This window comes from Schistocerca serialis, chromosome 3 (genome assembly GCF_023864345.2).
Source record: "Schistocerca serialis cubense isolate TAMUIC-IGC-003099 chromosome 3, iqSchSeri2.2, whole genome shotgun sequence".
NCBI classification, from domain to species: domain Eukaryota; kingdom Metazoa; phylum Arthropoda; class Insecta; order Orthoptera; family Acrididae; genus Schistocerca; species Schistocerca serialis.
In genome coordinates, this window is record NC_064640.1 from 882,152,363 (window position 1) to 882,179,874 (window position 27,512).

The 27,512-nt window shown below is 39.2% G+C and overlaps 1 protein-coding gene across 1 annotated transcript in view; it reads right to left on the minus strand.

Annotated features, from left to right (window-relative positions):
• Positions 1–27,512, minus strand: part of LOC126471106 (AP-3 complex subunit delta-1) — a 258,217-nt gene that overhangs the window by 6,940 nt on the left and 223,765 nt on the right. The window contains exons 21-23 of the mRNA XM_050099184.1: positions 15,607–15,868; positions 5,500–5,623; positions 1,713–1,912 (exon numbers count right to left, since the gene is read on the minus strand). Of these exons, the coding sequence (XP_049955141.1) occupies positions 1,713–1,912; positions 5,500–5,623; positions 15,607–15,868 (586 nt within the window). The remainder of the gene's footprint in view (positions 1–1,712; positions 1,913–5,499; positions 5,624–15,606; positions 15,869–27,512) is intronic.

Consider the following 27,512-nt stretch of genomic DNA (forward strand, 5'->3'; position numbering starts at 1 on the left):
ACTGAACATGGCATCTTTCAGTTAACCCCACAGCCAAATGTCACACATATTAAAATCAAGTGATCCAGACAACCAGGCTGCAGGGAAATGATGGCTGATAATTGTAGAATTTCCAAAATGTCTTCACAGCAGCTACTTTACTGACCATGCAATGTGCAGAGTGCAACTTTGCATAAAAGTGATACTACCCACATATCCATGCTGTCGAAGGGTTGGAAAGACGTTGGTGCATGGAACACACTTTTAGCATTCACCAATGACAGTACATGTACCAAGGCTCACAGGATCCATCTTCTCAAAAAAGTATGGCCCTACAATAAACAATGCTGTCAACCCACACAACACACTTACCTTTGCAGAATGAAGCAGTACCGGTTAATGTGTGAGCAGATTTTCCATTTCCCATATTCTGAAATTCTGTGTATTGACATGTAAATGGTTTTCATCTGTCCACAGAATGTTCCATGGCCATTTATTGTACACCTCCATGAGAGGTCTTTGTCTTACTGGCAAATCAGCATGAAGCAACTTCTGAACAGCAGTTATTTTGTGTGGATAACAGTTCAGGATGTTTTGCAGAATTTTATACACTGTGCTCACAGGCATGTCCAAAGTTCGGGCAATGCCCTAAGCACAGCATGTTTACACACCACCGCTCAACCCCTCCTGCAATGTTGTGGCCACATCGTCCACTGACACTGGATCAACTGTTTTCTCCCCCTGCCACATTGCATTTGAAAAGACAATCATTTTCTCCAGACTTTGGCAGGCATCAGATCAATGCCTGTTTTCATACCACTGAGTGTCCAGAAATTCTGCAGAGCTACTGGCACACAGTCATTATTCTTGTAAAAGAGCTTACCAGCAGCGTGTGATCCTGCATTGAGGCTGTCATGCTTTTATCTTGGACGCAAACTGAGGAACAGTTGTGTATCGTGTATCTTATTTTGTATATTCTTCCACTTACAGTGTCACCTTGTGGCAAAATTTCGTTAATTTTTTTTCTCCCCCCCCCCCCTCCCAAATAGTGTTCCATTAAAATCTGATGTCATTCAGAGCAGTGGTTTTTCCTTTTCACATCGTTTTGAAACTGGAACTGTGATTATAATCACTATATATAGGCTGTTTATAGATAATTCTGTTATATACAGGTAAGTAGCAACACCCTGAATGATACCAGGCAAATGCTAGTTGGATCTTTAATATGACTATGCCCTATGCATATCAAGCCAAAATTGTGATCCATCTCCAGTGACAGAGATTTATTCTTCCTTCCAACATTTTTCATGATTACTCAAACAACTTCCCACTAAGACTACAAGGATCTGCATGTTCAACCAACATACTCCATATTAGCACCAAAGAGGTGTGGAATGTGCTCAATCAGTCAACAAGTCAAAACTCCAGATACACATAGAAACAATTTGTCAGTCTTGCCCCCAGAATATTTCAGTGATATAACAACATGCAAGAATGCCATTGGTGTTGAGCTTGAGCCTCAACCAATTTTCATACTGAAGTACTGTTGCATAAACAGAGTTGTAATAACTTTATTTTGTCTGGACATGGTTATGTTTCTAAGCACTATTTTTCAGCAGCACTATTTATGAACAGAAAGAAAGTGCACATAAATATGGGAATGGAAGAATCTTTGTAATAGGGCACATGTGAACAGAATGTGGTTCCTACTGGTACTAACTCATTATACTAACCATTTCCACTGAGTTGTCACTAGCCAGTCTCGAGAATGATGATAAGCAGGAGAATGGAGGGTTTATTTCTGTCCCTGCCCCTCCTGTAATTGCACTACTAGACTGCTCAGTCACAACTTCTTTTGATGGAGTTGATATTCCTGATGCTTCTTCATAGCCCTCTTTTAGCTTCGAGATGACTTTTCTCTTCGATTTTTTCCCTGTAACAGACATCAATCAAACTACAAGACTTCAGTAGCGATGTTTATAAAATACATGCTATGTTCTGGATTACTGCAATAACTAACTTAACATTTTTAATGTAAATATCAGTTTGGAGTGCACACAACAGTATCCTGAGAAAAGCCATTCACAGTGCTTACTCAAGCCCATTGACATGGCTAGTACATGTGTATGTTGTTTCCCAGTGCTGCCTATAAAATCTTTAGTGTTGGTGGAATATAACTGAGGCAAGACAACTATTTTCTGTCTTAACTTGTCAGTAAGAACTGATTACTTTGCAAAAACTAAATATATGTCTGACGCATTTGAGTATGTTACATTGCCAACTTATGATTAGAGGTGCAACCTAAATGTGTATACTATTAAATGACTTCTCATGTAATGTGAACATTAAATACTGGCAATTTTGATTCCAATGGTGCAGACTATCAGTTCTTGATGAAACTTATCACTTATGTCCATAAGGCAAATCATCTTTGAAGGCTATGAAACAATATAAGGCATAGCGAGAACATGTATATAAAAATATCCATAGATGACAGTGTGATGGATACAATCAACAAATCTTTTGTGGATCACAAATGGAACTTAACATTTGTGGTGTCCCTCCAATGGCGGCACACGCAGGGTGTTCGGGGGAGAATGATCAGTAATCTGGAAGATGACAGGAATGATAAGTCAAAGTAAAAAAGTCTAATGAATGTGGGCTCTAAAATCCATATGTTAAGCACTATGACCACTACTTCATCTTCAATACTGTGAAAAAAATGTCTTCTATGGCAAGATATTTGCTTTCCATATTTTGGTAGGAGGTAGTATGGACCAACATACGAAAAAATTGTCTAGTAAACATTGGCTCATTTTAGAGCCTTAACAGTTATGAGTACCTGTTCATTAGAAGAGATGTGTTTCACTGTAGTGAACACAAACAAGTGCTCTTAGCTATTAAGGTATGCATTTTAGGGCTAATGTTTATTAGACTTTTTTTGCTTCAAATGATCGTTCCTGTCATATGCCTGAATATTGACCATTTCTCGTGCGACACTGTATAACGTCAAAATGCGCTGTCCCCACATGGCAGTACAAGATACACAATGATTTCTGGTTCTGGGGAATCTGTTCTCAAGCATAGCTTGCAGTAACATTTTCCACTACTGGAAAGAGGCAACTTGAGGATAGTGATGAACTGTAGTGACCCTAGAATGAATATTGACCATTCCTCGTGTGACACTGTATAAGCAGAACTGGCAGAAGTAGAGCTGTGAAGACGGGGCGTGAGTCGTGCTTGGGTGGCTCAGTCGGTAGAGCACCTGCCCGGGAAAGGCAAAGGTCCCGAGTTCGAGTCTCGGTCCGGCACAAATATTTAATCTGCCAGGAAGTTTTGTAGTGACCCTGTTATGGCCTTAGTCTTTTTCTAAAGAGTGTTATATGCACATTCAATCAGACATAAGATCAGTCAGCTTGCAGGACACACTAAGTATCTGTTGTTTTAGTGTTGCAGGTAACTCTTCCACCAGGCCACTGTGGTCTGGCATTATCAGGCATAATAATGAAATGTAAGCATACATGAAACATTAAAAAGATGTGCTTAGAAGACATCCCTACCGATCACAAATGTCACAGCACACTTGGAAACTCTGGCATTGGCTTATGTGCTCTTGGGATTATGCTGCCTCAGATGAGAACATTGGTCCCTTTACACAATACTGGCACGGTTGTGACATGTCATCCATTAACAAGAGACTATCCTATCTTTCCTGGATCTATTCATGGTGAGCGAGACACCACATCTGCCAAACCATATGGTGCTTCTGTGACAGAGTGTCACACACAGAGAGCAACCTCTCAAAAGCAATTATACACAGTCTGACAGGAGTCGTGAGATGCAAAGGCTGCTATGGGGTCTCTAATCACAGCAGGCTCTGTGCTGGTTGGACATCTTTAGACCCTTAAGCTAATAATCCCAGTGTTGGGCTGTAGCATGTATTCGACTTCGTTTGTACTGCTGCTGAATATTTCCTCTCTCCTGTAACCCTCTCTCCAACTGAATTTCGGCAAAGCAACATTTTATCTCAAACTTTAGCCAGCCAATGATCTGATCATGTGTGGAGTTGTCCAAATGTGTTTATTGTGTCATCCTGTTTCACTGTTACTCAATTTGTGCCAAATGCATCGAATGTGTGGTCAGATGCCAACATTCAAGACCTCTACTCAACAAAACTTGTTTCATGCACACTAAAGTGTCTCTTACGATTGTGCCATGTATGGCAGATGTTTCACAAACTGGTATACATGTAAGCTAGGTTTCAGCTTCCGACTCCCATTTTTCAATGTTGCACTGTTTCAAAAGCAAAACCCTTTTAAAACATAGTAACACAAGGAAGTGGCATTGGACCTGATGTATAATGAAAGTTAGTGAAACATAAATGAAAGCTTGTTTCTTTAGTTTTTCACTTTTTATCAGTTGAACCTTTACTTTTTAGGTTTCTTTTTCTGTGGCTTTAAAATGAAAACATAAACAAACAAACATGACATGCACTTTGCTGCCACTTGCTGTCAATTACGTTGTGGAAATACACAGCAGCCTCACCACTGTAACTTGTGAAATTTCTGTGAGTCCCATCTTTTTCCTTGTTCAGGGTGTATATGCAGATAAGAATAAAGAAATTCCTATATTTTTCCCGGTTAAAAATACACTTTTTTTGGGTGAAAACAGACTATATCCCTGGTGAAAGAACATTTTTCCACATTAAGTGATAATACACTTTCCCTTGGAGCTGTAAAACTTATTAATCCTATGAGTGGTGAAGGTTTTATACCCTGGCATACTTACAACTTACTGGTACTTTAGGAAGCTAGGCAAAAATTAACTGATTTTGGAAAGATCTCTGATGTGCAGCAACATTCACACTGCACATTTTCATATTATGAAAGTATAAACACTAATTCCACCAAATACAGCACAGTAGTGTCTGAAGCACTGAAATCAAAATTGTGATACACTTTTGTTAGCCAATCATAACTCATGTCACGTGATCTCACCAGCCAATGACAGAAGATATTCAGAGCATAGGACGCGTGATGTAGTCAGCCAGTAGAAACATCATAGTTAAGTAGTGCAAACACACAAATAGGAAAAGTTAATGGTTTAAGTAAATACACATACAGTGCAGCTACAAGAAAAGCTAAGCTTTCATAAATAATATCAGTAGTCAAAACATTTTTGCTTTTAACCAGGGTGGCGTGCGAACAGTTTACAAACTTAGCTGCTTCAGAAATGATTCCATACTTGGCCCAAAGATCATGCCCCTTGGACATTAGACAGATCGCTCAGCTTCTGCATTATGAGAATGACTGCAAGGTCTTCCGCATATCCCCAACGCCTTTTATATACTCTGCACTGCTAGTGCTGCCACCTGCTGTCCATGAACTCTAACACAGGTGGTGGTCGTATTAACATGACTTGACTGTGTATATATCAGGGCTCATTTTAATGAAGAACAAGTGGTAAAGGTGATTTAATTGTAATCAAAAACAAGTGCAAAATTAACAAAACAGTAGTTACCATCTTTTGTTTTCTTTTTTTCTTTTTTAGTACTTGGTTCTTTTCCATTTGCCTCAGTTGTTATTAGTTTTCCTTCACTTTCTATCAGAAGCCCAGATGTTGGGTTGGTAGTAAATGGTTCAACCTGGAAAACACAGAATCACCACATTGTAACTGGAATAATCCTATACGCAGCAGCACAAATTTCAGCCACTACTCAGCTTTCAGTGATATTTCCATAAGGAACACACACACACACACACACACACACACACACACACACACACACACACACACACACACACACACTCCCTACAGAAGTGTTAAATGCGATGAAACTTGTTACATTGTGGCATCAGAAAGTGCTGCACAAGAGATAAAGTAGCACTTAGATATGTCAGGTCATTTACTGTCATACAAATATATGAGTTTTGAACATATGTGCTGAAGAGCTGTAAACATGTTAGCATAGGATGAAAGAATTTTCGTCATGCTGCAGTGAAATCCATTTCAAATAGTGATGCAATGCTGGAGCACTGTTAGAGGATGTCAGTATTATTATCTGCTCTGAGTTTTCATGCAGCTAAGCTGTGCCATGGCTTGTATACACCTACATCTTTTCACAAATAACCAAATCAAAGCTACCTCTGATAGCAATATGCTTATCAATACAGGCAATGAAATCTGAGGAAAAAAATTCTCATGAAATATCCCTCTATTTTAACTACTGTGTGATATACCCATCTGTAATGTTTCTCTCTCTGTCAGCCATCAATCTATTATCCAAAATCATCATATTAGACAGATGCCTGGTTTGATCATCTTGTACTCTACAGTATTATAGATGTTCCAAGTGGCTACAAACTGTGCATATTCTATTTTGCCCAACAGATATTGATTCCTCTCTGGCATTCCCATTAATGTAATGTGTCTAAATCTTGGCTGGTGATTCACATACACAATGCACAGGTGGTTTGGTCAAGGACCTACTGCCATACTGTACTGGAACTCCAAACAATGGCAACAAGTTGGAACACTTAATTACTTCAGAACATAAGATTTTCAAAATAATCTAAAAGAGGTTAGCATATTCTATGACAATGTTGTATCTTTATTTGAAAATAGCTTTCCAGTATCTAATTAGAAAGGCATGATGAAAAAATCACTAGTGAGGTTGGGGCATCTTGTAAATGGAACGGAGAAATTCATATTAGGAAGAACACACAGCTGTATACTACAGAAACTGATCACATTTATTAAGGGAAGTTACTATAAAGTCAAGAGGTGTGACCATCATATCAGAAATCTATGATCCTGACATCAAAATACAAAGTTAACTTTAGAGACTCGATACGTTTTAACTCAATTTTTCTCTCATTATTTACACAAACCACTTTTTTGGATGACGTAGCTTCAGATCTTAAGGTGAACGTAGTTGTACTGTAATTACTGTGCTGAAATTAAAACAGTAATTGCACCAGTCAGAATGCTGTTCTTGGGCACAGTATTTGCAACGACATATCAAGTGGTTGGAAGTTGCTTCAAATGGGTGTATAGGGACAACTGCCCTCAGCCTTGTGCAAAAGGTACCAAATGTTACTCAAGCTCTATTTTCTCCAATGGATACTGTCCCTTCTGCAGGATATATAACTGTTTGTACACCTGACTGTTAATGACGTGTCAATGGTAGGTCTAGGAGCTCTGTACAGGGGAAGCAGCAACCAGGAAACACTCAGGCTATTACACTCATCAACTGAAACAAAAAGTTTAAGCTGCTATCTTCCACTGAAACTGAAATGAGCCAGTGAGGCACACTACATCTTTTGGGACCAGTGTCAAGGGAAGGCAAGCGCAAAAGCGAAATGGCAGCAAGAGATTGGAAGCATCACCTTGTGCACTCCATGTATATGCCTGGGGGCCTCATTCAACATGTTGAAGAGACGTGAATTAAAACAGGGAAAAAGGTGCAACCACTGTCAGATTGTGGTGCACATTAAAATGAATGATGCCTGTCATTCGGATTGTCAGATTATACTTGGACCATTCCAGCAACTTGCACAGAGTGTTTGTAAGACCAGCCTTGCTCATGGAGTTTCAACAGAACAATTTGTACCATTGGCAACCGGACTGATTGGGGTGCTCTGCTTCTGAGCTGAGTAGAATGTTTCAATCAGATACTTCTGATGTTCTGTGCCAAGCAGCTGTGCAAAATGTACGCTAGGTACAGAAAGCTGACTAAAATCTGAAATTGGGATTTTTGCAATAAATGTAAGTTTTATTGAAAGAAAATGCTAATGAAAATGGAGGTGGTGTATTTCTTGCAGTAGACAAACTCAAATCAACTGAGACAGAAACTGAAGTTACATAGAAGACTGTTCGGCCACAACTCAGTATTAAGGGGGAGTGTAATCTTGTTAGTGAATCTTTATCAGACATCAGACTCACTCACAAATGTAACTGAAAACTTTAGAGAAACCCTTAACTCGGTAATGTTTATGTTCTCAAATCATACTGTCACTGAAAGCGACTTCAATAATTGAAAAATCAATTGGGGTTACAGTTTTGTAAGCTGTGTGCACGACATCCTGTGAAATATTACTAAACACCTATTCTGGAAGCTACCTATAAGAGACAGTTTGGAAACCCACTCATGATGAAAATGAGTTGGACATGACCCCTCATTAAGGACATCCACATTGAAAATGTATCAGTGGCCATGAGGCAGTTGTAGTAACTATGATTGCAGAAATACAAAGAGCAGCTAAAACAGGTATGAAGTTTCAGATGGTCAGTAATCTACATAAATTGGCAGTCATGTCATATCTCAAATAAGAAGCGCAACATTCACCTCTGGGCAGAAGCATGTAGAATAACTGTGGCTCAAGTTTAAAACAATGGTTGATCACACACTGTATAGATATGCATCTATTAGAACAGTTGATGAAGGGAAATACCCTCCTTGACATACAGTCACTGTAAAGATACTCACAATAAATTGTGGTCATACGCAAAGACTGTTAGTGGTACCAAAATTAGTATCCAGGCACTCACAACTGACACAGAAACTGAAGGCATAAAGCAAAATCACAAATGGTGAATTTCATTTTCAAATGTTTTACTAAGGAAAATACATAATTACTGTCCTAGGTTACTTCCTGCAACAATGCAAAGATGAGTGATATAGATATTAATGTCAGTGGTGATTAGACTTATGAGGCGTGACTGAAAAGATCTTGGCCCACCCCTGAAATACTTGTCCTAGGTGAATGTCAGTTTAGCAATTAATAATACATTCCTTTGCTAGGTTACATATAAAAATTTTTACACTACTGGCCATTAAAATTGCTACACAAAGAAGAAATGCAGATGATAAATGGGTATTCATTGGACAAATATATTATACTAGAGCTGACATGTGATTACATTTTCACGCAATTTGGGTGCATAGATGCTGAGAAATCAATACCCAGAACAACCAACTCTGGCTGTAATAACAGCCTTGATACACCTGGGCATTGAGTCAAACAGAGCTTGGATGGCGTGTACACGTACAGCTGCCCATGCAGCTTCAACATGATACCACAGTTCATCAAGAGTAGTGACTGGTGTATTGTGACGAGCCAGTTGCTCGGCCACCATTGCAATTGGTGAGAGATCTGGAGAATGTGCTGGCCAGGGCAGCAGTCGAACATTTTCTGTATCCAGAAAGGCCCGTGCAGGACCTGCAACATGCGGTCGTGCATTATTCTGATGAAATGTAGGGTTTCGCAGGGATCGAATGAAGGGTAGAGCCATGGGTTGTAACAAATCTGAAATGTGATGTCCACTGTTCAAAGTGCCGCCAATGCGAACAAGAGCCGTGTAACCAATGGCACCCCATACCATCACACCGGGTGATATGCCAGTATGGCGATGACGAATACATGCTTCCAATGTGCGTTCACCTCGATGTTGCAAACACGGGTGCGACCATCATGATGCTGTAAACAGAACCTGGATTGATCCGAAAAAATGACGTTTTGCCATTCGTGCACCCAGGTTCGTCATTGAGTACACCATCACAGGCGCTCCTGTCTGTGATGCAGCATCAAGGGTAACTGCAGCCATGGTCTCCGAGCCGATAGTCCATGCTGCTGCAAACATCGTCAAATTGTTCATGCAGATGGTTGTCGTCTTGCAAACGTCCCCATCTGTTGACTAAGGGATCGAGACGTGGCTGCACGATCCGTTACAGCCATGGGGATAAGATGCCTGTCGTCTCGACTGCTAGTGATACGAGGCCGTTGGGATCCAGTACAGCGTTCCATGTTACCCTCCTGAACCCACCGATTCCATATTCTGCTAACAGTCATTGGATCTCGACCAACGCGAGCAGCAATGTCGTGATACGATAAACCGCAATCCGATAAGCTACAATCCGACCTTTATCAAAGTCGGAAACATGATGGTACGCAGTTCTCCTCCTTATACGAGGCATCACAACAACGTTTCACCAGGCAACGCCGGTCAACTGCTGTTTGTGTATGAGAAATCGGTTGGAAACTTTCCTCAGGTCAGCACGTTGTAGGTGTCGCCATCGGCGCCAACCTTATGTGAACGCTCTGAAAAGCTAATCATTTGCATATCACAGCATCTTCTTCCTGTCGGTGAAATTTCACGTCTGTAGCACGTCATCTTCATGGTGTAGCAATTTTAATGGCCAGTAGTGTATTAATGTCTTTTTTGTTTCATAAATTGGAGTTTGAAGTGTCCAAGTTGTATACATTTTGAAACTTGTATAAAGAGGGCAAGTGTGCGGACAGCCAATACATACTGAAAATGGGCACGAGTGCACAGCAGATCCATAATGACATGATGGAAACAATAGGGAAGGAGTCCCGTTACTGGGAAGGATTCCCCAAACTGTTCCACTATGAAAAAATGGGTGGTCGAATTCAAGGGGGGCAAAACCTCTGTCCAGGGTGCACTTTTCAGTGGAAGACTGGTAACAGCAAATACGGAGGAAAATGTCACTGCAATCTGGGATATCATCATGACAGCCAAAGTGTGACAATGCTGCATTGCTGAGAGTGTGAGTGTATCTCAGGAACGCGTTGGACACATCATAAGAGTTGTACTTGACATGCACAAGGACTCTTGTCAATAGTCTTCCCCCCCCCCCCCCCTTCCAAAAAAAAAAAAAAAAAAAAAAATTATATATATGTTGACAGCAGAAAACTAACACCATAAACATGTCAGGTGTATTGAAAATTTGACCATTTTTGAGGCAGATCCTATGACGTTTCTCAAATGTTTTGTGACAATGGATGAAGCATGGGTTCACCACTTTCAGTTCATATCCAAAGTTCAATTGAAATGCTGGAAGACCTATCTTCACCCACACCAAGAAGTTCAAGTCCGTCACATCAGTTGGTAAGGTGATGGTCTCCGTTTTTTGGGATTTGAGGGATGTTAGCGTGGCTGAATACATCAAAAAGGGCAAAACAGTGAACTTGTATATTACGATGCTCAACCAATGTGTGTGAGGGAGGCCATCAAAGTTAAACAGGTCGGAATGTTGATAAAACAAGTGCTCCTTCATCAGGACAATGCGCCCACACACAGATCTGTCGTTGCAATGTCTGCCATCAAGTCCTGTGCCTTCGAACTGCTTTGGCATTCACCTTATTTGCCGAATTTGGGCCCCTCTGACTTTTATCTCTGACCTAAGCTCAAGAAACATCTATCTGGAACCCATTTCTGATCAGATGATGATATGTCATACCTGTGGTAAAGGCCTTTTTTGCCACACAGGAAGAAACATACTACCAGGAGGGTATAGTGGACCTGTAGCAGCAGTAGCGAATGTATGTGGCCCTAAAAGGGGACTACATTGAAAAATAGCCCTAAACATTTGGACTCTATTAACCTTTATTGGGTAGGCCAAGAACTTTTCAGTCACTCCTCATAGTTGCTCCACTACTAGGTGCAAGTAACAAGTTCCGTTCAGCCAACTCAATTAGCTGCCATGTTTTCTGCTTCTTGCCAGTTCGTGTTTGTGTGTCAAAGACCCTTTGTGAAAGTTCATTTCCAGGTGTTATGAGGTCTTTCTCTACTTTTTTATTTATTCATTGGTTTCCACAACAGTGCTGATTTGGCCATTCTTCCATCTTCTATGCACAGAATCTGCCCACAAGCTTCATTCTTCTTCCAGAAACCATTTTATGAAAGCTGCCTAGACTAATACTTCTTGGCGCATCATCATTTGAAACAAGGTCACAATAGCTGATCATCAAAATTCGTGGCAAAATCATCATTGGTGAAAAATATTGAGACTGTGTGTGATTTTTCTGACATTTTCCAGGTCTAGCAGGTGTACTTGAAAAACTGGTAGCATGACACAGGAGTAAAGCTGAATCTTTGTGGACATACTTGTAGTGTCTAACTGCCATATGGATCACATTCGTTGGGAGACTATAAAAAATTTTACCACTTCTGATGGTAATGTCTGCATCTAGGATCCCGTTATTACAGATAAGGCAGCCAAGATATGGAAATCAGTCAAGATCTTTTAGTACCTTCTGTAACATTATAATTTGAGTAGATAAATTTCCACATGTTATGCACAGTGTTTTTGTTTTAGCACTATTTATTTTTGTTCATACAGAACTGGCCATTCCATCCAGTTTGGTAGTCATTAATTGCGAACCTTGTAGTGCTTCTGCCAGAAGAACGATGTCTACAGCAAAATCCAGAACTAGATTGCTCATTCAAAAACCCATGCTGGAGTTGGTCACAATGTTTCTCATTAGGAAATCTATGACTGATATATCAACAAAGTCTAGATGCAGTGGACAGTTGAATTCTACACATTTCATTACATTTCACAGAACAAATATTTGTTCAAAGCAGGATTTCACACTTCGAAAGCCAGCTGGTTTACCTTGTAGTCGACAATCTGATGCTTCTTGTATCCTTTTTAGAAGGATGAGGCAAAAGACTTTGCCTGGCACCATGAGAAGCACAATACCTATCCAATTTGTACATTTTGTTTGATTTTCTTTCTTCAGTAGTTTAACAATGATCCCATGATTTCAGTCTTCTGGAACTTGCCTTGTTTGTCAACAGGTATTGCACAATTTACGAAGGTGATGAAGCAAGTCTGGACCTACATATTTCAGAATTCCAGCTGTAATTTCATCCAATGAGCTGCTTTATTGTTTTAAGGTGTTGTGATTGCTGCGCACCTGTCTGCTTCTGTGATATAACCTGTTTTTACCATTATCTCTTGCATTTCTGGTACATTTTCGAAGTTGCTGCATTAAATGGATTGGGCTGATTTAAAGTTCCTCTGAAGTATTCAACCCATCTGGTAGCTCATTCATCTTTTGTGATCAGAAGCTTGCCATTTTTATCCTTTATGGAACTCTCTTAGAAACTATGGGCTCCACTAAGTTTTCGAATGATATGGTAAAATGTCGAGGCAGCATTTTGCACCTCTCTGCCTTCCCATTCAAGCCACGATTTTTGTTGACTCTACAACCACTTTTGACTCAATAGTCTAACATGGCCTATTTTTGTCTAGGTAATTGAAGCCATTGTTCAGCTTTAGCTTGTTCATGCCATTGTTTTACCATTTTTGTTTCATCCACCAGATGCCAATTTCGGTCTTGAATCCATTGCTCTTTCTATGTTCCTCTTCATCATCCAGTTCTCTCTTCAGCACATGTACTCCCAGAATCCTTTAATCGAAGCCATTGTGTTTCAATGTCACCAGGTAGTCAAGTAGCTCTTTAAGTGCCTGGATCAATTTTTAAGGCTGATTACAAATAAGTTTTCTACTTCCTTTGCCACATCAAATGGTTGCTTAGGTTGTCAGTGATGCTGCAATTTAAACTTCATTTTCAAGTCTGCTCAGACCAAGAAATGATACAACCAAACATCTGCAGTATGATAGGGCCATGTTTTTTTTTTTTTTTTTTTTTAACAAAGATGACTTCCATCAGCTATTTATACAAATTTAACCAATTTCATTTAGAGTGTTTCCATCAGGTAAACACCAGGTCGTCTTATGTATCATTTTATGTTGAAAGGAACTATTGCTTATACATAGCCTGTGAAGGCTACATCTAAAATCGCTAACATTAAACAAAACTACAGATCTCAATGAAATCTCTGTCATATTTTATACAGAATTTAGAGCCGCTGATTTAAATTCCATTTACCAAAATATACAATAGACCCCTCGAACAGAAAACTGCTAAATGATTCGAAGGAAGCACAGCCCACAACTAATAACAAAAAGGGTAACAGAAGTGTTTAACAAAACTACTGCCCAACATTCTTGGCATCCACTTTTGTTGTGTCTTAGAATGTTATGAGCTCAAACATAATGAGGTAGCTCCTACAGAATGCCCTTTTCCCCCAAGTCAACTGGCATAGATTCCGAAAACATCATTCATGTGAAAACCAACTTGCACTTTTGTCAGTCAACAGCTGGAAAGCCAGCAATCAAGGTACTGGATGGATGTGATGGTTCTTGATTTCTGGAAAGCACTTGATTGGTGCCACACCAACATTTATTAATTTTTGGTTGGTCTGATGATTTCTTATTAGGGAGGATGCAACATGTTATCTTGGAAGCAGAGTCATTGACACATCAAGTACCTTCAAACTTACCCTATCAGATGTTTCATGATCTATATTACCCATTTGGCAGACAATATTAATAAAAAACCTTAGCCTTTTTCCCAGTTTTTATAATTATCAATAATGAAATACTATCTGAAGAAAGAGTGGCACAAATACTTAATCAGAGCTTCATAAGATTTCAAAGTTGTGCAAAGACTTACAACTTGTTTTAAATGTTCAGAGATAAAAAACTGTGCTCTTTACAATGTAGAAAAACTGAATCTTTAACAAAGTGCAGAAAAGTTTTGTCTTATGGCTTCAACATCAATGAGTCACAATTGGAATCAGTGAATTCATAAAAATACCTCTGGGCAACAATTTGTAGAGAGATGAAATGACTCGCACAGGTTCACTCGTCGTTAAGGTAGGTGGCACACTTCAGGATACTGTGAAACTGCTGTCAATGTACAAAGGTGACTGCTTACAAATCAGCCGTGTATTCCGTCTTAGAATATTGCTCTAGTGACCTCATACCAAACAAGACTAACTGGGGGCACACAACATAGACAAAGAAGGGCAGCACAAATGGTCACAGGCTAGTCTGACACACAGGTGAGTGTCACAGAAATTTTGAAAAAACTGAAATGGCAGACACCTGAAGACACATGCCAATTATCCCATGAAAGCCCAATCACAAAATTTCAAGAGCCAGTATTAAGTTAATAATCTACATACATTTTTCATCAATCTACACTCCCGACTGAAAGCACTGCGGTATGTATGAACACCATTTACTTCAGAAAGTGAGTGACTGACTGTACTTGATGCCGTGCTATTGAAAATTTGAACTATAGACAGTCACCTTAATTTTTTCCCTGAAAATTTGGGTGTTGATAGTGAGGAACAATACCAGTGCTTTCATAAAGACACAAAAGTGATGGAAAGATGGTGTCAGAGCCATTAGAATAACAATATGATGGGAGACAACAGTGTCCCTCTTCACTCAGACTAACAACTGATAATTAATTTGATAAAAATCATATTAGATGTTTTACAAGAAGAGAAAGGAAATATAAGCCTTCAGATACATAATAATTATGCAATAATTTTTGCATTTCAATAAAGCCTTTTTTCATACTGAAAAATCAAACTAATGTTTATTTCATATACATCTGTTTTGTTAATCCTTCGTTTATAGCAAAAACCACATCATAACAGAACTGTCAAAAGTAGAAAAAATGGAGATCGTGGACAGATTCAGTACACAAAAAAATGTGATTAAGTTATTATCTACCAAAAAGTAATAATAAAAAAATGCTTCGTTGGCCTCTGTCAGTCTCCATAGCAAGTCAGCTTTTCCCCACACTCTTTACGCATCTGACATGGGCAGTAAAACAATAGACTTACTGGTAATGTTTTGTGGTACTGTTATTTCCAAACATATTTCTGAAACTACTGATGTTAATTTTGTGCTGGCAAAGATTAAGTGGAAAGCAATTTATAATATTTTTCTTTTACCAGAGGCTTATCCAAGTGTTCATCCAGAGTCAGCATGTCGGCAGTTGTCGACTGATCTTCCACTGCCTCTTTGGGATGACGTCGTCCAGATTTTTTCTTCTTAACTCCAGATTTAGAGCCCTTCTTTGACTTTTTTACAGTTTTAGCTTCTTCAGTTTTAACAGACTTCTTTTTACTGAGATCATTGGAATCTTTTTTAGTGGATACATTGGAGGCACTATGAGAATGTGGCACAGCAAGTGTTTCATCTTCTCGAAGAGGTCTGAAACATACATTAAATCGAAGAAGAAAATATTAATTTCTAATAAATTGCAATGCAAAATAGAGCTGCCAAAGGGCAGTGAAGAGAGAAGCAACATTGACAAGAAGGTAGATAAAATTATACTGTCAACATCTCCTAAAAAGGGATATGGACGCAACATGTGTCAGGTAATCCACTGAAGACATGAAGTGTGTAAACAAGTCCACAATCACATTTGGTACTTTATTTATAAATGTCCGTCTTCCTTCGCATATGCTATACAACTCATATTACTTATTTCGGCTTACTGCCATTATCAGATCATTAAAAGTATTCACATTAAAATACCGTCGTTGAATAATAATGGATACAGGTGTACCCTTGTGTACAGTTTATTCGATGAATGAGATTTTTATCTGAATACTTTTAATGATCTGCTGATGGCAGTAAGTCAAAACCAGTAACGAGAGTTGTATAACATATGTGACCAAGACAGGCCTTTAAGCATAATGTGTTAGGCAATTCAGAAATAAGGGTAAAATGTCAATGGTTATCTCATTCTGCTCTGGGTCATGATTCAGACAGCTGAATTTATTTAAATGAATTATACAACAGTGTAAGAAACTCATGGCATAATGAATATATACATTGAAATAAACAGTTTTAGTCTGCTACACAATTCAATTCATTTGCAGTAAGTTGCACTTCATTGAAAACATCATTACTCTAAAATTAACACTGTATAATGAGGCCTGCATTGTTATTTCTTAATTAAGGTGCTTTGCATTACCTATAATGTGCACTATATGATGATACAGGTTCTATATGCCACATAGTGAATGTGAGAGAGAGAGAGAGAGAGAGAGAGAGAGAGAGAGAGAGAGAGAGAGAGAGAGAGAGAGAGACTCAGAATTTTTTATGTGAAAACACTTAGAGCTTTTTAAATGAAATGAATGTTATGAACATTCTACATCTTTATTCTTTGTTTCTACACATTTGCAGCCCTCTGTCACTAGAGGACTCTGAATTGTAGCATGTAACATGGCAGTGTGTAATGTAACTATGTTGGTGCTTGAGAAATAGCATGTAGTAATTGAGTTTTGAACTTTATGACACATGAAACACCCTCTCCTTCAGCACAACAATGTCAGACCACCCGAGTGCTGTGACATCTGCAACAATCTGACACCTTTGGTCCACTGTCATTGATCATCCTCCATCCAGTCCCAACTTGGCCCCATCCAATTTCCATGCACCAAAAGGACAAAAGGAGGCATTACTTTTCATCATGCCCTAGTACAATACACTATTGGAACCATTCCTCTTTCTCCCCCCCCCCCCCCCTTTAATAAAGGCACGAAGAATACATGTAGCTGAAATTGAAAATGCGTTTCCGTTGAAAGTCACTGTAAGAAAAATAAAATATTGTTTTTATTATCTAATATATGGTCAATTAACATATCGAAAAGAAACCCATCATTGAATGAAGTAAGATGGGAGCTCAATTCTGTTCAACCTGCCTATGTTTTGGAAACTTGTCCCTTTCAGCAGCATCTACATCTACATTTACGTTGATACTCCACAAGCCACCATACAGTGCATGGTGGAGGGTGCCTTGTACCACTACTAGCCATTTCCTTTCCTGTTCCACTCGCAGATACAGCAAGGGAAAAACAATTGCCTATATGCTTCCACATGAGCCCTAATTTCTCATATCTTATCTTCGTGGTCCTTATGCTCAATGTATGTTGGTGGCAGTAGAATCGTGTGGCAGTCAGCCTGTTCTCTAAACTTTTGTAATAGTGTTTCTCATAAATAATGTCACCTTCCATCCAGGGATTCCCATTTGATTTCCCGAAGCATCTCCGTAACACGTGTGTAGTTCGAGCCTACTGGTAACAAATCTAGCAGCCTGCCTCTGAATTGCTTGAATGTCTTCCCCCTATCTGACCTTGTACGGATCCCAAACACTTAAGCAGTACACAAGAATACGTTGCACCAGTGTCCTATATGCAGTATCCACTACAGCACTCTTTCCTAAAATTCTCCCAATAAACCATAGTCAACAATTCGTCTTCCCTACCACAGTTCTCACATGCTTTTTCCATTTCATATCGCTATGCAACATTACACCCAAGTATTTAAACGACTTGACTGTGTTAAGCAGGACACTAGTAATACTGTATCCAAAAATTACAGATTTGTTCTTCCTACTCATCCGCATTAACTTACATTTTTCCACATTTGGAGCTAGCTGCCATTCGTCTTGTATCTTCCTACGGTCACTCAACTTTGACACCTTACTATACACCACAGCATCATCAGCAAACAGCTGCAAATTGCTGCCAACCCGGTCCGCCAAATCATTTATGTACATAGAGAACAACAGCTGTCCTATCACACTTCCCTGGGGCACTCCTCATGATACCCTTGTCTCTGATGAATACTTGCCATTGAGGACAATAAACAGGGTTCCTGTACTTAAGAAGTCTTCAAGCCACCCGTGTACCTGGGAACCTATTCCATATCCTCATACCTTCTTTAACAGCCTTCAATGGGGCACTGTGTAAAATGCTTTCCGAAAATCTAGAAATATGGAATCTGTCTGTTGCCCTTCATCCATAGTTTGCAGTATATCATGTGAGAAAAGGGCAAGTTGAATTTTGCACGAGCAGTGCTTTCTAGAACCATGCTGACTCATAAACATAAGCTTCTGAGTTTATTTTATTCAAACTGAGAATATGTTTACGGATTCTGCAGCAAACCGAAGTTAGGGATATCGGTCTGTAATTTTGCGGGTTCGTTCTTTTTCCTTTCTTACATACTGGAGTCACCTGCACTTTTTTCCAGCCACTTGTAACTTTTCACTGGGCGGGACATTCAAGATAAATGCAGGCTAGGTAAGGGGACAACGCCGTAAAGTACTCTTTGTAAAGCCGAACTGGGATTCCATCTGGATCTGGTGAATTATTTGCTTTCAAATCTTTCAGTAGTTTCTGTATGCCAGGGATGCTTATTACTGTGTCATCCTTACGGGAGTCCATCCAATGGTCAAATTACGGTATGTTTGCAAGATTTTCCTGTGTGAGTGATTTCTTGAATGTGAAATTTAAAACTTCAGTTTTCATTTCGCTACCTTCAACTGCCACACCAGACTGATCAAAAAGGACTGAATGGAGGCCTTCGACACGCTTAGTGATTTTACATAGGACCAGAGTTTTATCTGGCTGTCCCTGATCTTTTGCTACAGTGCAAAGGTGGTAGTAGCTGTATGCTTCATGCATCTCTCTTTTCATAGGTGCACGGATCTCTACTAACCTTTGCTTGTCGTCATTTATACGTTCTCTTTTGAACTGAGAGTACAACAGCCTCTGCTTTGTCAACATCATCTGAATTTCATTATTAAACCATGGTCGATCTTTTTCATCCTTTATCCAGTTACTAGGCACATAACTCTCCAGACCACAATTTACTATCTGCTTAAACTTTGCCTATAATTCCTCTACATTCATCTCACTGGAACTAAGTGATGCCAGTTTTCTGTCTAAGTAAAATGTTAATGACTGCTTATCTGCTCTATCTAGCAGAAACATTCTCCTAGCCTTCTTGACTGATTTATTAACTTTCATAATTACACTCACCATGATGATCGGTAATCCCCATTTCTATACAGACATTATTGATAAGGTGCAGCCTATTTGTAGCTACAAGGTCTAAGATATTTCCATTGCATGTGCACTGCTGAGCTAGCTGCTCAAGAGTTTTCAGAAAAGGTGTTCAAAAGTATTTCACATGACCCTCTGTGTGCACGCCAACGCCACCCCCCCCCCCCACCCCCTCCCCTCACAACTAGTCCATTGACATCTCACTCTATATCAGTAGGTTAAAGTCGCCTTGAACTAGTACTGTACTGCATGATCTGGGTATTCAATGTTCATGCTTTCAGTTAAAAAATGTTGATGAATGTAACGAGCCAGTTAATATTCATACACTATGTATACCCACATGTTCATTACAACCATTTGCCAATTGTTTCTCAAAACTGTGGATCTGAGGCTTGTTTCACTCCATATGTGGCTATTTTGGCAACCAAGAACTCAACCAGCAGTGAAGTAGGCTTTATTAGTGAAAAGAATACGGGCATGAAATTAAGGCTCAGTCAAATAATTCTGCAGTAATAACGATTAATCATCATGTGTAATATGAAGTGTGCTGGACTCCACTGGCACATAGTGGATGTTAATGGTGCAGGCTACTGGCATGGCATTAAAGTGCAAATTATTTTGTAGGCTAAACCCATTTCATATTGGGCTATCTATTGATGGGTGATTGAAGGTACTGTGCTTTATGAGGGACTGGTGTTGGAGGCAGGGGCAAAATTTCAAGCAAATTCAATCACATTGCCACTACAAAATAATTGCTTCACAGTGAATTTCAATATGAGATTCCATATGATGATGTCTACATTCAAGGGCGTGGTGGAATGTTACTGAGATACTTATTAAGAATCTTCTGAGAACTAATGTACTCAGTTAATTGGTAATTACTGCCAAATGACATTAAGGCAAGCAGTCAAGTGCTTATATCCAAGTATGTGGGATCTGAGATCTGACATTTAGGAAAGAGGCTGTATTAGTTATGTAGTGAAGTAGAGTTACAAACATGGTACAAAACAGAGATGAGTATTGTATTATCTGATTTTAGTGGTGGCAGTATGCTGAAAGAGGAGTATTTATTTCTTATGCTTGTCATATTCCAAAACATACAATTGTAGCTACTCAAATCACTATCACACTCACAAGTGATCATCATCATCATCATCATCATCATCATCATCATCATAGCCATTTGTGTGATAAAATGCTTCTCAACATATGTTGAAACAATGTTTCCTATAATGTTACCTGGTTGCATGTCTCACCATCTCTGTAGAGATGTCCTCAACTGAAATTTAGTCTTACTTATAAAACTCGTGATTCAATGCTGGATTCCAGTATGCAGTTATAAATATATTATATGCACTGACGGCATAGATATAGGTTGTCATCCACAATTTCAACAACTAACATTGGTGGGTACTGTAGCTGGTAATAACAGGCTAAATAATATCTTCCTTCAAGCATCTTCCTAGTATTATATTCCAGCAAGACAGTGTCTGCCTGGATCCTAGCTGAAATGTTCAAACTTTCCTTGCTGTAGTGCTGAAGACACTGCTTCCTGTTTAAAATGGTGAAATGTTACACAGAGGGTAAGGTAAACTTTTGCAATACACATTTAATTAAGCTTATTATTGTGTCTCTTCAGCCTCCAAACATATGGTCCAATGACTGGCTTTAGAGTGTCTTGTGGCATCAGAGGACACTGAATGCCCCATGTCTGCATAAGCTATTCATCCATAATTGTCCTTCCAGTGAAGTACACACATGTGTAAACAAGCCAAAGTTACAGATCACAAGAACTTGGAAGTGAGAACTGTTAAGTAGTCACCACACGTATTTCATCAATGTGTGCTGTGTTGTCATTACAAAATAACTTATTGTTGATAACTGACTTCACAAAGATCTACCCGAGGCAGGCATATTTCCATGACCATTTCCCAAATAACACCATATATTTCAACACCACTTTCACAATAATGAAAAATAGTTACCTTTATCTTCATAAAAACTGAAAATTTTCAGACTACAATGCATGAGCACTACCCTCTTCGAAACACACACTTCTTGTTTTGCAACTTGACTAGAACATTTTAACACAATGCTATTGATACAGCAAACTGTATCACTTGCAATTTTTTAGTACTTCTTTCCACCATATGTCATAATATGCCATCATCATCTCTATCACACACAGCAAGAACAAAAACAGAAGCTTTTAGACATTAAGAAGCACACACAAGAGAGAATGAGAACTTTGCTAAATTTCTGCCAGAACTTTCCTTACTGTAATTAGGGGGAGGGCACAGGTTCATAAATTTATTGTGGCCTTGTAAAATGTCAACTACAGTAGCAAACAAGCCCAAGGATACCTCTACCTTGTGATACAACACAAACTGGTTTTCATCCACTTGTTTCTGCACTATAGGATTATTCTACTTATTTAGTGACAGAGGAAGTCAATGTGGATGAGGGCATCTATAAAGCTACATTAAATCCTCCAATATACTGAACAATCTTAACATGTTAGTATGATGTGTAAAGCCTCTCTTAGCATTAGAGATATTTCCTGAAAGTACTAACCATGTACGGAAGTACGTTCAGACCTTTCCATTTGAAAACCAAGACTAAACTGTACCAATATCATTTGTATAGTGTTCTCAACAACATTTAATTGCACTATTTTGTCGAAACTTTACATTTTGAGAACTGTGGCAATAATACTACAAGGTCTATAACTAAAAGAGCAATCTGCCACAAGTATGGTTTAAAAAGGTTTATTTGAATCAAACCATGGCTCCTTTCAGATTTCTTACAAATCCATCTGAAGACAGTTGTTTCGAGAAGTAGTGGCTCTGGTCACGAAAACTGAAAATCACTGGGAGGGCAATGTGCTGACAAGATGCCCCTCCTTATCCAGTGATGCCTATCAGCTGAGGATGACACGGTGGTCGGTCGGTACCACTGGGCCTTCTGAGGCTTGTTCAGACTGAGTTTAATTTAGTATCAATGCAATATAAACTACTTACATCTTTATTTTAAAATCTCCATGTGAATGATAGCCATTATGTTCAAACTTAGCTCCATCACTATAATTGAAAATTTACCTTATTGTTCTTATTCACTGTACGCAGGTTTTGGTATTGTTTATATACAAACCTTCGTATGTGTAATTCTAGCCATTCAGCATATTAGAAATTATTGTAAATAATTTTATTTCTCTTTTTGGTTTTGTAATTAATTTCATTGTACTAGCAAAGACATATTTTACTAAACCCACACATTCTTATAGCATCAGTAAACTAACATCTTTACCACTGTAATGAATTTGAAAATATTGTTTCTGTTACTCATGTGAAGCTTTGTAAATGTTAATCATGTGTGCTGCCATTAAACAGGGAATGGTGTGGTTTCAAGTGTTTTCCAGTGAATTTAACAGCACTCACATAGTGCACATCCACATGTGTGTTGATTTTAAAATTCATAACAAAACACTAGCCAATTTTGTCACACAGAATCATACAGCACATTTTACATTTTAATAACTTTAAAACCTTTTCATAAATGTTTTGATAGAGATCAACACAACTAAATCTCTAGTAAATTTTAGCAAACAGAAAACAAATCACTGTTTGTGTGTCCTAGTGCAGCAAACCAATAACAAATTTGAATGGCGGCCCCAGCAAGAAAATAATGAAACATGTAACAACTGTCTGAAGATGGAGTTGTAAGAAATGGTTTGATTCAAATAAACCATTTTAAGCCATACTTATGGCTTGTTGCTGTTTCATTTACAAACTTTATAATATTTAATTGGTTAAAAAAAGAATACAACTTTTGCATTTGCAGCTTAGTGTATTAAGGGCCACAGCAATAACAGTTAATGGAAACGTATTGGGAAAAGGGTACAGATCTCAATCATGTTCCTGGTTTTGGAAAAAAGCATATGACAGTGTGCCAAGGTTTACGATCTGGAACTGTTTAGAAAAACTAATGGTTACAAATTCCCTAAGAAGGGGGATACAAATGCTATATGAAGACTGCTAAAGTGGTGTACAAGTGGGTAATGGCAGATCAGACTGGTTCAGGACAGAGAGAGGGGTTTGTAACAGGGTAATGCATGTTCCCCATTAGTTTTCATTGCACTTACAGAAGTGATTATAAAGGAAATGGTTATTTGATTATCATGTAGTTATATGGAGAGAAAAATAACTAGAGCTGCAGGGAAGATTAGATGAATGGAACTCCAAGTTTAAAGAGTACCAGCTGACAGCAAGCAAGAGAAAAACTGTAGCAATGATTGTGAGCAGGACATATGCCCAGTGCCATCCGATGCTAGTGGGAGAGGAAACTGAATATGTGGACACTTTCAGTTACTTAGGAAGTCCAATATAAGGGAATGGAACTTCCTAACCAGAGGTACAGAACAGAGCAAGAAAGGGACCTAAAATTTTTCGTGATGTGTGGAACCTTGTGTGGGACAAGGGACATTCTGTGAGAGCCAAACAGACCAAGCTTAAAACATATCTCCTGCCAATTATGACAGACAGCTTGGAGTGCTGTGTAATTAATAAGGCAGATTTGAGCAAGTTACATGCATGCAAATGAAGTTTCTGTGACCACCCTTGCAGAAGACAACAAGAGATAAAATTAGGAAAGAAGACAACAGAGCAGATACTGAAGAGGATCTGTCAATGGCAGGGAGACTGAGTGCTACACAGTTCAAGTGGTTTTCGATATGTGTAGAGGATGAAGGATAGCTGCCAGCCAAAACAATACTTTATTAGAAATGTGCAGAGGATAAGACCAATACTATGACCTGGAAAAAGAGAGCTGGATCAGAATCAGGAAGATCTGAAGACTAGAAGAGAAAACTGGGAAACAATATCAATACAAGAAGTATATCGAGACAAAGCAAAATGGAGGCAAGTTATTACATAAGCACCATACCCAGTTTGCTGGAAGGGTATGAAGATGATGTAATAACTTGATACCTACATGCAAGCCAAATGGAATTTAGGGAGATAGCAAATGTAGCTATAATCAGACTGATTTTAGAGATCCATCTGAAAATTGATTCCTGAAGATGTGCCTGTTTGTTTATTTATTATAAATTAATAATGTATGGAAAGTGAAAAGGCAAGCAGAATGTTGACAATCACAAAATTTGGAATAACTTGAGGAAAGAGCAAAGCAAATGACAAAATCATTGAGTATGTAAAAAAGAGGTAGTGTTGCAATCTATTTACATCTTCTGTGCACAACAATCTACTACATATTTACAAATATAGAACAGTAGCTGCTGCAGGATCGAAGAAAATGTCTGGGATCACCAACATGCTCGAATGACATCAAGCTTTCATTTACTGGATGGACTGAGATGAAAAAGCTTGTTCTGCTGTTGTTCATAGATTGAGGACACTTTATAACCATCTGTTAAATATTCAGAAGGTTTAGCCATGTCCTACAATGTACGCAACTGACTGAGATTTGCTGTTCTAAACTTTTAGAAACATAGCTGCAATTCCATCCTGAGTATTGTTTGTCCTTGCTGCAGCGACTACAGTGAGGTGACATTGTCACCCAGATAATAGCACTTCATGGAACAAACTGATGATGTCTCAACGCTTTTTGTCTTCTTTAAGTAGGATTTTAATACTTGACTTTGTACAGGATGTCTGACAAGTGGCACAGGATTACATATTGGCCACAACAGTACTTCACCAGTTTTTGCTGATAGTCTGCGACAGTCAGGACTGGCATTAATGACCACAGAAAGGTTTCCTGGGCTAGTTTACTAGTCAGTGTTGTATTCCTGATCCTTATTTTCTGTGTATTTAAAGTGTGCATGAGGGCTGTCCACCTTGGTACTCATACTTAAATTGTGGTAAGCTATTTGATGTAACTGTTCTGAGTATCAACAAGCTGAATCATGAATAGGCTATGAATTATGATTTTGACCACTTGACCACGGAGCAAAAATAATGTTGTGAAACTTTAGGTCTTACTTAACTGTAATGTATGTATGGATGAATGAGTGTGACAGGTTGGTAGTTGGGAAGATGAATGCTTGACTTAGTTTTATTGGCAGAATTTTCGAAAGTGCAGCTCGCATATAACAGTGACGGCTTGTGAACCCTACTGTAATCCATTCTTCAGTACAGCTTGAGAGTTTGGAATCCCCAACAGGTTGGATTAAAGGAAGACATTGAAATAATTCAGAGGCATGCTGCTAGATTTGTTACCAGTAGTTTTGATTAGCACCTAAGTGTTACAGAAACGCTTCATTAACTCAGATGGGAATCTTCAACTTTTGTAGTCCTGTCATCCCCATTTAGTCAGCGCGAGAGTGTTACGGAGATGCTGAACAAGCTCCAGTGGCGGACACTTCAAGAAAGGCGTTACGCAATACGGAGAGGTTTATTATCGAAATTACGAGAGAGCACATTCCGGGAAGAGATGGGCAACATATTACTACCGCCCACATATATCTCACGTAATGATCACAACGAAAAGATCCGAGAAATTAGAGCAAATACGGAGACTTACAAGCAGTCGTTCTTCCCACGCACAATTCGTGAATGGAACAGGGAAGGGGGGATCAGATAGTGGTACAATAAGTACCCTCCGCCACACACCGTAAGGTGGCTCGCGGAGTATAGATGTAGATGTAGATAAGCTGAGTAACACCATGGTGTAGCGGTTATGTATGTTGTATAGAGGGTCGCGAGTTCTAAACTGACCTGGACTGTACAATTTTAATTTCGATATTCGGTTTGAGTACATTCTAGAAGTATCCACAAATGTCAAGAATCATTGTATTGGAACATTCTGTAGCTGTATATATACTTAACGTGTTCTGGCTGGAGGCAGTTCGCACTGCGCTCTTGTATGTGCAAGTGCTGAATAAACCTTCGTAAGTGAAGTTGGTGTTTGTCATTCATCTAATTGCACTTTCTTCTAGGTGACATTATTCTGGTGGAGACGCTGGGTATTGGAACTCGTGATAGCGCACATTATCTACAACACAGTGGCCCCCATCAGGCAACAACAGAGCTGCCGTTTACATGGCGAGAAACCCAAGTTCAACCCATATTCAACAGATTGCAATCTACTGGAGGCAGAAGAAGAAGAGGACGTTACAATGACAGCAAATGTGTGCCACCACATGAGATATCCTTCCGGGTTCTCTGGTGACGATGGCCAAGATCCCAACAAGTGGCTGAAAGGTATATGAGCACATAGCCAAATTTAACAAATGGGATGACACCGTGTGTTTGGCTAATGTATTCTTTTACTTGGAGGGCACTGCCAAGCAATGGTATGAGAACAACGAGGAGAAGTTCACAAGCTGGGAAGTATTCCAGGTGGAACTGTGCAAGTATTTTGGCAACACACAACAACAGAATTGCAAGGCTGAAGATAAATTAAAGTGCAGGGCACACTGTCCAGGAGAAACTACAGCATCTTACATTCATAACGTCTTGGAGCTGTGTAAAATAGTGGATCCTAGAATGAAGGAGGAAGATATGAGTGCACATCTCATGAAGGGTGTTGCTGAGGACATGTAACAAGCACTACTCCTGAGGAAGGTTTTGACAGCAGGCGACTTCAAAAAATTGTGCCAGTAAATCGAGATAATTCATCAAAAAAGAATTACACGCAAGAAATTTGAAACGCTTCCAATCATCATAACGATGTCTGTGATGGAGGAAGCAACTGATTTCACAAGTGTTTTTCGTCAGATAATGAGACAGGAAGTTCAGAAGGCTCTTGGATTGCACAGTGGGCAAAAAACCGAGACGCTTCAAGAGGTCATAAGGGAGGAAGTGGAACAGACATTGAACCCAATCTCTCGGCCATCATTTCCCTTTAAAACAGTGAAAAAGTCGAGACCCAGGCGGAGTTATGTTCCTACAATGCCGCACGAGGAACCTGTTTGGGCACCAAGGAAGACTGACGTCTGGAGGACCCAGGATAAACAACCAGTATGTTTCCACTGTGGACGA